Source organism: Corythoichthys intestinalis, chromosome 17, assembly GCF_030265065.1.
Source record: "Corythoichthys intestinalis isolate RoL2023-P3 chromosome 17, ASM3026506v1, whole genome shotgun sequence".
NCBI classification, from domain to species: Eukaryota; Metazoa; Chordata; class Actinopteri; order Syngnathiformes; family Syngnathidae; genus Corythoichthys; species Corythoichthys intestinalis.
Genome location: NC_080411.1, coordinates 8,370,048 through 8,386,718, shown reverse-complemented (window position 1 = coordinate 8,386,718; position 16,671 = coordinate 8,370,048). Strand labels below are relative to the sequence as shown.

At 37.2% G+C, this 16,671-nt stretch overlaps 1 protein-coding gene across 1 annotated transcript in view; it reads right to left on the bottom strand.

Moving 5' to 3' along the window:
* sppl3 (signal peptide peptidase 3) overlaps positions 1-16,671 on the bottom strand; it is a 55,698-nt gene that overhangs the window by 23,961 nt on the left and 15,066 nt on the right. Inside the window, exons 2-5 of the mRNA XM_057818822.1 lie at positions 9,862-9,939; positions 3,737-3,828; positions 3,537-3,656; positions 3,270-3,348 (exon numbers count right to left, since the gene is read on the bottom strand). Of these exons, the coding sequence (XP_057674805.1) occupies positions 3,270-3,348; positions 3,537-3,656; positions 3,737-3,828; positions 9,862-9,939 (369 nt within the window). The remainder of the gene's footprint in view (positions 1-3,269; positions 3,349-3,536; positions 3,657-3,736; positions 3,829-9,861; positions 9,940-16,671) is intronic.

The following is a 16,671-nucleotide window of genomic DNA, read 5'->3' as shown; positions in this document are numbered from 1 at the left end:
GATAATGACAGTGCAAATTTAGAATCTCTGAAGAAGGATTGGTTGCTGAGTGGGTGGGTTGTTGCCACTCCTTGTGGTTCACCATTGCAATGGAACAGCTGCGATTTCCAGACACCAGGCTAAACTTAACCTTTAGCTTCATACAGAGCTCAAAAGTTCTTTTCCTTTTTGTAATCAAGCAGACATTTTTACACCGTAATGGGGGAGAAAGACACAGCTATAAAATGCGCACAGAAATAATGAGGTTTTTAAAATGCATTTCCCCAATGAAAAAAGGCTACGAATAAAGTTGAGAAGGCGTCGTCTGCTCTTTTTAATCTAGCGCCTTTACGTTTTCCGGAGCTGTGACATGTAAGTAGATAAGATGTCTTCGTTCATTTTGCAGAGGCATTGAAATTGGGCAATGTGATTTGCTGCTTGTTGCATTAACGGTGGAGGCAATGGCAAGAGCTTTATCAGCTTGGCATATGAAATACAACAGTGGAACAGTGGCATCATAAAATCAAATTATTATATGATTGTTATTAAAATATTACCATATTTTCCAGACTAGTCGCACTGTTTTTCATAGTTTGACTGGGCCTGTGACTTAAACTCGGGTGCAACTTAAATGTTGATACTTATACTCTAAGCGTACACTCTCCTTGGAGTTGGTGTAGTTGTTCAAAAGTAATGAAGACTGAAGACTTGAATGGATTTGGTAGTGATTTGGAGGGTTGATAACCGGTGGTTTTGTTTGTTGTTATCTGAATAGCTCAGTGCTTCTCAATTATTTTCTGTTACGCCCCCCCCACCAAGGATGATGTAAATGTTTCACGCCCCCCCCAACACTCTATGGCCACTGCAAATAATATAATTTGTCTATATAATTACTATTATGCCAAACATTGTGTCCTTTTTTCTATTAAAGAAAAAAAGTAACATAGATAAAGGTGCGCTTTATTGGAAGTTAACATTTTGTTTGTAACAGAAAAGACTTAGAGCGCATACATTTGCCTAAATTAAAAAAAAAAAAAAAAAAAGTCACATCCAAACTAGGCCTGTCGCGATAACAATTTTTAGTGTGCGATAATTATTCTCATAAATTATTGCGATATGAGATATTATTACGCCCCCCAATTTTTTTTTAACACATTTACAATAACACAGTGAGAATACAGTATATAATAATAGATCATTACACTGATTTAAACGCGATAAATATTTTCTCTTAAATTCAAAAATACTTTTTAAGAAATCGCAACTAAAAACAATAGACCATGCCTCTTAAGTAAAAAAAAAAAAAACAACAATGTTGACACCGCAGAGAAACACAGAATAAATAAAATGTGTTTAAAAAAAAAAAAAAAAAATTGCACTTAAAAACTTAAGCATTTAGGCAAATGAAAACTTTTCCCGTCATAGCTTCTGCAATGGTGTTCCATAGGGATGCAATGATACAGTTAAGTCATGGTTCGGTACGATTTTTGATACAGGCAACACGATTTTCGATCCGATTCAATACATTTAATGCTCTGTAAAAAAAAAAAAAAAAAAAAAAAAAAAACAACTATGTTTTTTTTCGTTTTGTTTTTTTTTTTTTTTTTTTTTTGCTAACGAGCAAAAATTAAATTGCCATCATATAAACATGCATTTTAGTGCATAATATTTATGTGCTTACTTCTTACTGATCTGAAAAAAATTTGTATAAAAGTGCTGAGAACAATCTCAAACAAGGGCACACTGTTGATTGCTACAGCTCTCTTAGCAGCTAGGTTTACTACTTGAGCAAGACATCCTATTTGTGGTCCGAATCCATCTGTGTCACGTACTGAATTAACAATATTTGCAACATTATCTATAGTCACTGGTATGGATTGATTTGGCCTTCTTAACCTCCATTCAGTCATGACAGTTTAGAATTCATCGATGTAGTATATGGACTACGTGTCCCATAATCACTCTGGGCTCACATAGCCAATGGCATGGGACGTAGCACATCTAGTTTGTCATTTCATGATATCTAGTGTGTGCGCGCATTAAAAAAGTTAGCAAGCGCCGCTGAAGTCAAGTCTGCTCATTACTACACAACACCAGCATATGACAATCGAGTTTCATAAACAGGACGAGTTTGAAGCAGCTGCTCGTTGTCAAAGCGAGGTTGTTCGTAGCAGCCAAGTCGGTAACAATGTTTTGCCGGACTTCGTTGTAAATATCCGGTGTTGTGCCGAAAAATAGCCGCCCCGCGTGAAATGTCGCTCCTGACGAGAGTGCCCACACGTCAACAACACCGGTGACCATAGATGGTCCACAGTCACTCCAGAGCACTGACGCGGCCGGTATACGTTGAACAATAGGATATAATGGGAACGATTGGCTCTGGCGCTAGTTTTTGCCGGACCTGGAACGAAGATGCATTTTGCGCAGTTGGTAACGAGGAATCTGAACTTTTAACAGCACGTGCACGCGAGGCGATAAATCGCAGCGGAAAAATTATCGCCTTCATTTTTATTTATCGCGCGATAAATGGGATTATTGCATATTGCGACAGACTTAATCCAAACTGTAAAAGTATACTGACACACATTTGACCATTTGATACTGAAAAATGTAATGAAATCAATAAATAATAATATTCTAGTACGCAATTGTTGGCTGTTTTCAACAATGTACATCGAAAATAAAGTCATTGATTGACTGAAAATGGTTCAATATTAGATGAAATGTCTTGTTATCTCATCTATATTTATAATTGCTCTTTACCTTAAAAAAATGTTTTATCCGATTACTCGATTAATCGATAGTTTTCAGTCGATTACTCGATTACTAAAATATTCGACAGCTGCAGCCCTATTGGATTTAATATCTTTTTTTTTTTTTTAATACTATTTAAGACCCTAAGGATACCGTTATAGTCCGAAAAATACTGTGCTAGATTTTTTTAGGCACTAATTTAACAATACAATGAGAAAGACATATTGCTTTGAAAAGCAGAAATAGATTGTAAAGGGTGGCATTATTGTGTTCAGATTAAGTGATCAAGAACCTCCAAAGCCATAAAACTAAGTTAAAAAAAATTCTCAAGGCTCAATGTTATCAGATAATCCAAAGTGGAATAACGATGAAATTGTACTGAATTTTAAACAGTGGAATTGCATAGTTTTTCATATATCAGCATTAATAGCAAAGAGGAACTTGGAATTTCTGAAACCTTTAAGTAATACTATTAGAACAATGTGCAGATTGAATATAGAGCGATGAACTAAAAACAGGTTTTTAAAAAGTCTTACTTGTTCTGTGGTGAGCAGGGCCTAGTCAGATACTGGCACATTGGCAACAAGAGGAAAGCAAAAGCAATTGTAGCGAGCACTGAGGAGAGAAAATAGAGCACAGAACAGCAATGAGATACAGTAAGCTCATTCTTGTCCTTTTGATGTGTCCGCTTCACGGAGCAGCTAATAATCTTTACACTTTCATCAGCAAAGCACCAAAAAAGAGGCACACGACTGTGTACGTAGGCCTTAAAGCACTCATTTACTGTGCTTCGCGGCGCATACCTGCTGTGCAGATGGTGAAGACCACCTGGACCGAGTCAAAGAAGAAGAACATGACTAGCAGAGACACGGAGGCTCCTATGGGTAGGAACAGTGCCTGTGTCGAGTCTATAGTCTGAATACCTGTTAAAAAAAACAACAAAAGTTAACAAAAACAACACACAACCATTACATAAATGTAATGCTTTTAAGATAACACTCACTGTTGTTTGTGTTGCTGTTGTTGAAGGACCCCGTTGTAGTAGGGTTGCCGTCTTTGTCCTTCTCTTGGTTTTCACAGTCCATGTTTAATGACCTGCAGCAGGGACAAGAGTGCTATAAGGACACCTCAAATTCAAAGACATCTGAAACAATTTAGCACTCCATTCATCTTGGGGTCTGAAGTGACTTGTTAGCTTCTGTGGTAGGGGCAAAGATACAGCAAAGCTAATTCAATAAACATGCTTGACACTAGTGCTGCAACGATTAATCGATTAACTCAATTAGTAAAAAAAGCTTTGAATCAAATTTTGCTGCTTCGAGTATTCGTTTGATTTGAGTGGGGTTGTAATGGTTTGTTTTGAAAGTGTTTGCATTTAGTTTTATTGATTTGGGTGGATACACTGCCTTCAAGTGGGAACATAACTCATTTAACATGGCTGAATCCAGCTGCTCTCTGTTAAGACCAACATTAGGTAGGTTTTTGTTTGAGCTAATGTTTTTGTTAATGCATTTGTGATTTAGTTTATAGGTATACTTACGGGAATAAATGTTTGAACGATTTGTTAAGAGCATTGTAAAACAACGCTAGCATTTTAAAGCATTTAAGCTAGCGGACTTTTGTTGTACTTACATCCTCATTTTTTTTTTTTTTTTGGCACGCTGTTTGAAGCTAAGCTCAGGTATTTTAATTTGTTTTTAAATCAAAGTGCAATTCTGCATAGTTAGAAGAAACACTCAGGGAATTTTATTTTGTATTCGCATTTAAAGCTCTTTTGAAAGTACAATCTTAGCAAGCCTTTTGTCTTAAATCTCCTAAAATTTATTCTGAAATGCATGAAATGTTCCAAATCCGATTACTCAATTATTCGAACTAACTAGTTGATTAATTGACTACGAAAATAATCAATAGCTGCAGCCCTACTTGACACTAACAGGACTTATTTAGATTAGAATTGCCTCGTTTTTGCCCTCTCTCTCCACCTTTCTTTACGTCCCTTCTAATTATTTTTTCATGTTGCCTCATCTAGAATGTCAAAGAAAGTGCAAGCAAAGCCTTAAAATCAATTTAAGAAATATACCGATTATCGGCGCCAATATTTGGAAATTTGACGTATATCGGTATCTGCCTTTTTCAATCTGACCGGCCGATAAGAAAAAAAATACATTTAAAACTGGGTGATTTCAGCTCAGATGCAGCAGTACCTCTCTCTCCTGCTTGCCGTCCCCTGCACTAGTATTCACTACGTCCTCTGACTGGTTAAACAGAGTTACACTTGTATTGCCCTTTTCCACCTTTTTAAGGCCCTCAAAGCGCTCCACACAATATCCTCATCGACCTACTGGTGACGCAGCACCAGGAGAAACGTGGGGTTTAGTATCTTGCTGAATGATATTTAGACGAAGTCATCAGAGCTATCTTTTCCGTGGAAAATTTTCAGAGAGCTATTTTTAAAAACTTTTATTTAACTTTATAAGAGATAATTCTGAGTCTCCAAAATTCAGGCACTTCTGGTGCTATTTTCTACGTGTGTGATTCAATAAACATGTTTTAGGCATTTCAATGAAGTTCAGTCTTTGCATTATTTAATTCTTTTACGCCAATTTTTACACTTTTATTGCAAATGATTATCGGCTCCTCAAACTACTAATAATCGGTACCCATATCGGTCGATCTCTAATCAATTTACGCACAAATGAAATACAAATTGAAAGCGAGAATTGCATACTTTTTGGTTCTACAGTGCTGGCCAAAAGTATTGGCACCCCTGCAATTTGGTCAGATAATGCTCAATTTCTCCCAGAAAATAATTCCAATTATTAACGCTTTGGTAGTAATATTTTCCTTTATTTATTAAGCGAATGAGAAAAAAATCGTTATATCACACAAAACTCCAAAAATGGGCCGGATAAAAGTATTTGGAACCCTCAGCCTAATACTTTAGCATAAGCACAAGCTTTAGACAAAATAACTGCAGACAACCGCTTCCGGTATCCATCAATGAGCTTCTTACAATGCTCTGCTGGAATTTTAGACCATTCTTCTTTGGCCAACTGCTCCAAGTCTCTGAGATTTGAAGGCTGCATTCTCCAATCTGCCATTTTCAGATATCTCCACAGGTGTTTAATGGGATTCAGGTCGGGACTCATTGCTGGCCACTTTAGAAATCTCCAGTGCTTTCTCTCAAACCATTTTCTAGTGCTTTTTGAAGTGTGTTTTGGGTCATAATCCTGCTAGAAGACCCGGGACCTCTGAGGGAGACCCAACTTTCTCACACTGGGCCCTACATTATGCTGAAAAATTTGTTGGTAGTCTTCAGACTTCATAATGGTATGCACACAGTCAAGCAGTCCAGTGCCAGAGGCACCAAAGGAACCCCAAAAGATCTGGGAAACTCCGGCATGTTTGACTGTGGGGACAGTGTTTTTTTTTTTTTTTTTTTTTTAAGGCCTCGTTTGTTTCCTCTAAACCAGGGGTCCCCAACCTTTTTTGCACCACGGACCGGTGTTATTTGTTTTTTTTTTTTTTTTTTTTTCCACAGACCGGTGTTCTGACAAATTTTGCAACCCATCAAAAATTGCAACGATGCGGTTCTGCGCATACTCGTAACGTTAAACATAGCCGCAAAATGCGCAAATGCAGCGATTCCAAAGTAAACACTACAAACTTCCTTGAAAGAAAGGAATATTAACTTACGTTTGATCATGGAAGGACTTGTAGAAAAGTTCTCCTCAGATTCATCCTGCCATGTAAGCTTCACACAACAGCTGCACACCGCGCTCACCATTAACGACTTTGCCTTGTCATTAAACATTAATTAAGAAGCCTGCTTCACAAAAATACGATGTTGGAAATTGTAGCAAGGTTTTCAGTGCTCTTGTCGCGATGTCAGGATATTCCAGAATGACTTTAATCCAGAACCTCGGTAGAGTTGTTGTCTCAAATGTACGTTTAATAAGGTCGCCGTCATTTGCGATCTCTCTGTTTGTTCACAAACGGGTCACGAATCCACTCCTTCGCAGTTCGTGGGTCTTCGAGGTTGTAGGCTTGTCAGGTGCCCTTTTCGCCGTAAATATATCTCCAAAGACGTCTGTTTTCCAGTTATCTTTGCTCGTGTGGGGGCTAATTATTTCCGGGAACAAATGTGCTGCGCCCGCGGCCTAGTAATACGTTATTATCGAGGACAAGCGCACATAGATATATTATATACACAAACAAGATGTACTGCTAGCAGTCCAATCAATGGACTTCTATGACAACATTGTAATCTATCCCGTAGTATTATATCTAGAGTAGACAGAGATATTGGTGTGTTAAGCAGGGGCACTGGGTTAATTCAGCCAGAATGCGGTCGTTATTAAATTATTATTTCTGTGCGGCCCGTTAGCAAATGCGCCACGGACCGAATACCGGTCCGCGGCCCGGCAGATGGGGACCCATGCTCTAAATTCTATGCTAATGCCTTTTGAGCTTTCTCCCAAAAAGCTCTTCTTTTGTCTAATCTGACCAGAGAAAATGCTTCCAAAACGCTTTTGGCTTTCTCAGGTAAGTTTTGGCAAACTCCAGCCTGTTTTTTTTTTTTACATCTCTGGGTCAGAAGTGGGGTCTTCCTAGGTATCCTACTATAGAGCCCTTTTTCATTCAGACGCCAACAGATAGAACGGGTTGACACAATTGTACCCTCGGACTGCGGAACAGCTTGAACTTGTTTGGATGTTAGTCGAGGTTCTTTATCCACCAGTCGCACAATCCTTCATTGAAATCTCTCATCAATTTTTCTTTTCCATCCACATCTAGGGAGGGTAGCCACAGTGCCATGGGCTTTACACTTATTGATGACACAGCGAACGGTAGACACAGGAACATTCAGATCTTTGGAGATGGACTTGTAGCCTTGAGGTTGCACATGCTTCCTCACAATTTTGCTTCTCAAGTCCTCAGACAGTTCTTTGGTCATCTTTCTTTTCTCCATGCTCAATGTTGTACACACAAGGAGAAAGGACAGAGGTTGGATTTTAACTGGCTGCAAGCGTGATTTAGTTATTGCCACCACTTGCTATGTGCCACAGGTAAGTAACAGGCGCTGTTAATTACCCAAATTAGAGAAGCATCACATGATTTTTCAAAGGGTACCAATACTTTTGTCCGGCCCATTTTTGGAGTTTTTTTGTAAAATGATAATGATTTAATTTTTTTTACATTCTCTTTTTGTTTTGTTTTTATTGCAAGTAAAATAAATGAAGATACTACTACCAAATTATTTGTAATTGCAATCATTTTCTGGGAGAAATTGAGCATTATCTGACAGAATTCCAAGGGTACCAATACTTTTGGCCAGCACTGTATGACTGTCTATCCAAAAATGCTTTCTCATGAAACAAAAACCGTTGGCGCGCAGACTTAAAATCACGAAGTGTTAATCAAAGTAAAGCCTAAAAGTTTTGAAAAATGCAAAGCCACATCTTGACAAATGACTGGCTATTTTATAGTGGTGTCAACAATAATCGATGCGGCGATGCATCCCGATGCAGGACATGGACGATTCGATTCGATGCGGGCAACAAGCCGAATCGATTCAGCGCATTTTAAAATATATAAGTACGTTCAAAAATCTTCCCTGCGCAATTCCAGTGATGCAACGGATTTGGTTTCCCCATTTGTATTATTATTCTCATGTTAGATTTTTTACACATGCATAACTCTGTTCAAATTTCCCACCAACCTCGTAGAAGCCAAAATGTCTCCAGATGTCTGCTTTCAATGTCTTAGGTGCATCAATAATCTTTCTCGCTCCCTCTTTCTCCGCTTCAGCCATTGTTATGTTATGTCCTATCTCTTAGAGGTTAGCTCTTGGGCCCAAAATGTTAAGCATTAATGTTCGGTTCGGGTCGGGCCGCCGCGCCGACTAATAAATTATATAAAAAAATTTTTATTTTTTTTTAAATCGGATAAAAGGTGTCTGCAAAACCGCGTTTTTTTTGTGTTTTTTTTTTTTATATTAAACTTTCCCGGCATTATTTTGTTGTGTAAACGCTTTTATAATTATCATAAAAATATATAGACTATTTAAACATTAAGAAAACTTGCGTTTTTTTTCTGCCAACTGAGAATTCGTTACGAAGGGCACTTTTATTTATGCACACAAAGGCAACAGAAATGTGATCCTTTTGAATCTTCTCCTCTGTGTGTCTGCAAAAGTTTTTTTTATATTAAACTTTCCCAGCGATATTTCGTTGTGTAAATGCTTTTATAATGATCGTAAAAATATGTAGACTATTTAAACATTAAGAAAACTTTTTCTTCCTGCCAACTCTAAGAAATGAAAATAAATTGCTACTGCTGCGAGTTTTTTTCCCCGCGTCACTCCAACAAATAATGAAGAAAAAAAAAAAAATCGGGTTTTTCGGGCTGGGCCTGCAAATCTAATTAATTGATCGGGCTCGGGCCGGGCTTCAATACCAGCGGGCCGTGTTGGGTCAGGCTGGATTTTTTAGGCCCGGTCAAACCTTTATTGCACATATATAATGGGCCAGGCCGACATTTTACTTTTGTTCTACATTGCAATTTAGTTGATGTTTTGTTTGAAACGGAACTGATCCCTGGATTGATATTGCGATAAAGATGCTGCTGCACTACAATATTTTCTTTGTATTTTACTTTAATATTCACTTGAATATTTTTATTAATGGGTCGTTGTGACTAAAATACAGAGACTGTTATTACTGATTTTGCACAGGAGTTCAGATGTTGCACTGTGTGAAAGGCTGCTACTGTGTGTATAAAAAAAGAGAAAGCCCTGGTCTCATTCAAAGCACTAATTAAATGCTGTGATCTTTTTTTTTTAATTTTTAAAAAAATATGTACAGTATATCTGAAAGTATTTTCATGTGACTTCAACCAGGAGTGACACAAGAGCCAATAAAAAGTTGTTTAATGTCTGACCGCTTGTGTTGCCTCATGATTCACGAAAAATATTCTTTGCTTTAGAATTTTAATGCATCCCAGGCTTTAATGCATCGCGATGCATTGCCGAATCGAACTGAATCGTGACCCTCTGAATCGTAATCGAATCGAATCGTGAGGGCAGTGCCGATGCACACCTCTACTATTTTACCAAATGACACTCACCTGAAACTGCCATAAACGATGAGAAGAATGGAGATGAGAAAGGTGGACACCTGGCTGGAGTCGACTAAAGAGTACGCCCTGAAGAGAAGAAAGTAAAAATGTCATTAATCATAAAAATTGAGACATGTACGATCAACTCAATGCAGTATTCCTTTTTGGATTAAGATTACAAGAAATAAAATCTGTGTAGATCTTCAGAGATGAAGAGTTAAAAAGATTGCAGATAGCAGAGCCTAAAACAAATGAACTTAATTCGAGCATCGAACACCAGAGAATGATTTTTGCACTCGCTACCTTAGAGTTGATACTATAAATTGAAAACAATTTAGATTGTGCAATCTGCACTGAGACAGTTATACCACGGCAACCAGGAACTTCAATGCCCAGGAATATTGCACATTTAGTATATACAGCGGAACTGTTGAAAGGTATTGGGAAAGTGCAATTTGACTGGTGAGCTATTAGCATAGTAACTCTGCATGTTCAGTTGAAAACATTATTGCCAACAATCAAAGTGACAAGACACGTTAAATGCATACTTCATCACTACAAACTATAAAAAGTGCTGCAATGTAAGAGAGAGGATAGCTATTCTAATCCCCACAGAGACTGCTGACCATTGTTAAATGGTCACATTGTAAAACAAGAATAGCAAGAACCAGAGAATTAATAATAATAATAATAAAAAAAAAAAGAAACATCAATTTAATCCAATCTAGGCATGTGCCGGTTACCGGTTTAAAGGTTTACCCTGGTATGAAAACGTCACGGTTTCAAATCCACTAAAATTTCCTGTCATACCATAGTACAGTATTAGCTATATTTTATATGCCCAAAAAAGTGCTTGGAGCAGTTGCGCTCACCCCTTCCCCTCCAGTTTTTGCTCTGCTGGTGACACTGTTGTTGCTGTCGAAACTACACTTGAGCTTTTTTAAAACCCCCTTAAAAAAATAGTTATGGGAGTATTTTGGCTACCGTGAAGAAACAGATGGCCGCGGCTTAGAGGAGGAAGGACAGCTGACGTGCAGCAACACCTGTGCATACACATGTGTGTGCTTGTGCTACGTGCACTTGGCACACGTGCATGTTGACTACATATGAGACTCCAGTAGCTTCACAGATGTTTATTGGCCATCAACACGCTGTGGAATTAAAGTTCAGACATACAAAATAAGGAACACTTCTATATTAAATATTGTAAAACTGTAGCATTGCTACGTGGAGGCTAATGGAAAAAAGACAACGTACTAACCACTTTACTAACCGCTATTAAACATTCAGTCTTCTCCACAACGCAAAATTGTGGTTAAAATGTAACACATCAAACATGAAAACTCGCTGGATTAAAGAATTTGCAAGCGATGAGAACAAAAGGAAAAAATCTACTACTGATACAACATTCATGACGAAAGACGTGCATTTTGTTTGTTTTTTTTACTGAGTTTAAAGCCTACGGTTAGTGGCTTAGCAAACGCACTTCCGGTGAACTTTCAAAATACAAGCATGTCATGTTCAGATTTCTGGAAGCAATCGCATATACTTTAGATTCTACACAAAGAATAAATTTAAAATGACACCATTATGAAAAATCTGATTGGCAATGATGATATGATGAAATAAATGATAATTTGGCTTCAAATTTGTTGCGTGCACACTTTGCAGGACAAGCTGACAGTCATTTCGGATCAAATTAACACTTTTATTGGGCTCTAATTGGCAGACAACAAAAATGACAATGGCTTTCTCACCTATATCATATTCTGCACCTAGCTAGCTTTAAAATTACTCATTATGCATTGTGTGTGTGTGTTTTTTTAAAAAAATATTTATACATTTTAACAGTTTGTGTTTATTTTCAGAAAAACAATTTACTGCATTTTAATAGGTGATTTATTAGGTTGTACTGTCACTATATTCATGGTTGAATAGGTAATATAAATAAAAATAAAAACGGCAAAAATATCGCATATTGCAATAATTTATGAGGCAATATATCGCCTACTAAAATTTGTTATCGCGACAGGCAACACCTCCAACATCATCATCCATAACACAAAATTTAAGGTAGGTAAACGCTTTCATGCACATTTCCCACCAGCTACGAGAGTTGACTCCAGTGTGTTTCGTGTGTCTGGCGATGGTAAAAAATACTACAACGTAAGCTTGTTAACGAGGCTGTTAACATGGCCAGTTAGCATGCCAAGACTGCTAACTAGTTTCCTCTCTACCATTAGCCTACTCCCTCATTGTAAACATTTGTTCAAAATAACATTTTCATCAAATAGCCTGTGGTTTTTTTTCTCTCTGGCGACTTTGTGTTGAAAGAGGATGTGTGTATAATGTGTAAATAATGATACGAGTCATACACACGCGCGCCGTCTCTTGTTCTTACTCTCCATTAATATTCAACTACTTAAAATTAATAGTACTAGTGGTGGTATATTATTTAGAGGTGTTTTTACTTTGGTATGGAAAAAAATGTTCTTATGTTGAGCAACTTGAGCTGTGGATGTGGGTTTAGTCTCTAAATTTTATTTATTTCAGTTTTATTTAAAATATTTTTTTTATTTATCTATTTTAATATTATATTCATGTTGATGTTCCAATTTGCAAACATGTTGTGATAAAAATAAAATAAAAATAAAAAGTTCAATGGGAAAAACCCATACATTTCAAAATAACAAATTTTAGAGGTATAATTGCAATACCGTGAAACCGCGGTATTTTTGCTTAAGGTTATCATACTGTAAATATCTCACAAAGGCGCATGCTGAACCCAATCCTTATAATGCTAATATTAAAATAGAATGAGTGTACAAAAGCACTACAGTAACATTTTATGTTTTACACTGAAAAGTGGAGTGGATTCAAAGTTTCAAGTCTAATTCCACAAAAGGTCTTTGTGAGGGGAAAAAAAGAATGCTTTTTGACATTTTGAAACATTGTCCAAACTGACTAAAAACACTAATATACAACACAGACCAGTAGAAATTGCAAATTAAGTTGTGTGTTGGTACAAAACTTGGCATTTCCTATTTGCAAAAGTATCAGTTGTTAGATGTTACTCTGTTATCATATTGTCCAAAACCTGTAGGGGAAATTTCTATAGCATTCTTTGGCAACTTGGTAATCTCTACGCATTCACAGTTTTTGTGGGAATTGCAACTTGTAGTGCATTCACAGTGTCCAATGATAATGAATAAACACAATGTTTTTCTCGCTCCAAGTACTGCCTTGTGCTAATGCAAGGACTTTCTTTTAAGATCAACGTCCAGGGGTACCAATGTGCATGGGAGGCTTAAATCAGATCAAGCGACTTGATTGAAGTGTTGAGTGTTTTGACACAGCCTCGACCTGACCTGCAACCTTCTAAAGCTGGCTGGTTGCTAGGGGAAAAAGACAAGGTGGCCATTGTGGCTTGCTGCTTTCTTATAGGCGCTCTGACCAAGATGCTGACCTGTCAGTAGCCTGTCAAACTCGCTCTCCTTGGTTGAGGAATGCAGTAGAGTGAGTAAACCCTCTGTCTTATATACAATGATCATACAAATTCACAAAATGTATAGATTAACGCCACATCTACTGATTATACTGTACATTATTTTAAGTGTTTTATTTCATTAACAGTCCCTGTGAGATTTTGCTCTAAAAAATATGCATCATTCAATCCAAACAAAATACCGTATTGATTTCTCCAACTGTGTTTTGCGTGTTGCTATATGTATGAGTACACAAAAAACTTTACAACATTACAAATTACAGCCGGATTTTTACGCTTGGTGGTCAGGCTCGGTTCCTATCCTGACCCAGACAATTCAAAATAAATAGTGCTGCAACGATTAATCAATTAACTCGAGTAATTTGATAAGAAAAGAAGATTCGAATTACATTTTGCTGCTTCGAGTATTGTATTCGTTTAATTAAAGTGGTGTTGTAATGGTTAGTTTCGAAAGTGTTTGCATTTAGTTGTATTGTATTGGGTGGATACACTGCCCTTCAGTGGCAACAGTAAATATGACCACTCATTTCACATACTTCAATCCTGCTGCTCCCTGTTAAGACCAACATAAGCTCAGTTTTTGTTTAGCTAATATTTTTTAATGCATTCGTAGTTTAGTTTATAGGTATATTTAGTCATTTTTGTGGGAATATTTTTGCACCATTTTTAAGAGCATTGTAAAAAAAAAAATAAAGAATTGTTAGCATTTTATAGCATTTCAGCTAGCGGACTTGCTATATAAGCTAGCCAAATGTTAGATTCTTATTTATTTATTCATTTTTATATCGTTTGAGGCTCAGCTCAGGTGTTTTAATTTTTTATTATTCTTATTCGATTACTCGATTATTCGAACTAAATAGTTCATCGATTAATCGACTACTAATCAATCGATAGCTGCAGCCCTAAAATAAATAAAAATTTTGAAAACGCTAATAAGCAGCCCCCCCCCAAAAAAAAAGTAATCGGGTGATTTTGTGATATTTTGAAAGGTTGAGTTCAGTGCTGCAAGGACTGATCGATTAACTCGAGTAATTCGATTAGAAAAAAATCTTCGAATCAAATATGGCTGCTTCGAGTATTCGTTGAATTAGAGTGGCTTTTTGATGGTTTAAGAAAGTGTTTGCATTTAGTTTAATTCATTTGGGTGGATACACTGCCCTCTTGCGGCAACAGTGAATATGACATAACTCATTTAACATGGCCGAATCCAGCTGCTCCCTGTCAAGACCAACATAAGGTGAGTTTTGTTTGAGCTCATGTTTTTTTATGCATTTGTCATTTATTTATAGGTATATTTATATTTATTGTATTTATATTCATGTTTTGGTAGGAATATGTGTTTGAACGATTTGTTAAGAGCATTGTTAGCGGACTTTTGCTATGCATGTGAATGTGAGCCAATTGTTCTCTTGTCGTACTTTGATCCTCATTAATTTTTTTATACCGTTTGAAGCATAACTCCGGTATTTTAATTTATTTTTAAATAAAACTGGAATTCTGCATAGTTTGAAGAAACACACGAGAATTTTATTTTGTATTTGCATCGAATCGTCATCGATCGTTTGAAAGTGCAATCTTAGCAAGCCTATGTTTTACATCTCTTAAAATTTATTCTGCAATGAAATAAATGTTCCTAATCTGATTACTTGATTATTCAAACTAACTAGTCGATAGATTAATCGACTACTAAAATAATCGATACCTGCAGCCCTAGTTGAGTTGAGAATGACTACAGTGGCATGAAAATTTTTGGGCAAACCTGGGGCGCCCAAACTTTTCATTCTAGAGATATCAGCTCTTAAAACTGTGGAGTTATTGTGGTTTTCTAGTCAAATTTAATCAATTTAGTTGCACCAGACATTTAAAATACAATCAAGAAAGAAAAAAAAACTGGGTCAATATTTTTTCCAATGACTGTAAATAAGGTGTATCAAAAAACGTGAATCATGTAGCTCTGTACTCAAACTCCTAAGACGTCATTTTGACACAGAAGCAACTATTGATCAGAGTGTACCTGACATACGCTATGTAGGTCATAAAATATGCAAAACAAGAAAGCTGTTAGAAAAGACACCAGTTCATGTGTCATCTTAAAAGCGTAAAAAAAAGTGAACTTGAACGACTGAAAGAAACATTTCAGAAAGACTGACCTTGTTCCTCTCAGATTCTAATGATGTCACTGTAGCAGCTAGATAGACGCAGTTTCATCCACCACTGAGCTAATTCATATTCTAGCACCAAACTAGTTCGAGTGAATTCTGCGCACAGATGCCCGCAGAACATGGGCGAGATAGATGAATGGAACATTTAAAAACAAAATACAATCCAGGACTGTTAGAAGCTGGATGGAAGCCCAAGGAGCCATAAGTCCTCCTTGTCCACTAACAGAGTCGCCCCCTCCCATTATAAATGACACAATTCTGAATCTCAACAAGCAAACATGCGTGACTTGACCACAAAGGGGTCAGCAGTGGGAAAAGGCAACTGCTTAGGGTGACCAGAAAAAATGTACAGTACACGTAGCTTAGCTCATGCATTTTTATTCAACTATCTTTTACAGTAGCTGCAGAGTAGAGTTGCCTTGAGATCTCCAATTGGGGATAAACATTCATCTCCCTCCATTGTCTGATCCAATTATGGACGTAAACGGATAAATCCTCCAGGAACAGAGTGTAATTTGTGATAAACTGTGACCTTTTTGCCTAACATTAAAACTCATTCACCTTCTCTTCCCTGCCATTTGGCCATATGGTGTTTGCAGCCTGATTTGACATTTGTACCAGGGTCCCTCGGTTTACCATGGTCCTGACAGGGGGCATTTCATTGAAACAAACAGCACATTGTCTTTTCAGTTGATTTAGTTTTACTATTAAGGCTGAGAATATTTTTTGTTTGTTGTGGAATACACTACTCAAGCGGCTCCTAGATAAATTGAGTTTGAGCGCCCTCGTATAGTTTGTAATCTGACATTTGTACTTTGGGAGAACAGTTCTTGGGTAACAAAACAAGTCCAACCGCGGGTACCTTTGATTTGGTAGTCGTTGTCGTGGGCCGCCATGGGAAATCACTGCAAGGCTGCCTATTGCAGGCCGGGCACTTAACGGAGGTAGGCCTGTGTGTGCTTGTAAATAAGCTCAAAAACATTTTGCAGTATTGTATAAAGAATGAGTCAGGGCTAGGTATTATTATGAATACTAGGTATGTCCCGATCGCATATTTTTGCACCCGAGTCAGAGTCAGCAGATTTTTAGAAGCTGCCGATACAGAGTCTCAATCAGATACCCCCCCCCCCCCCCCACCCACAAAAAAAAATG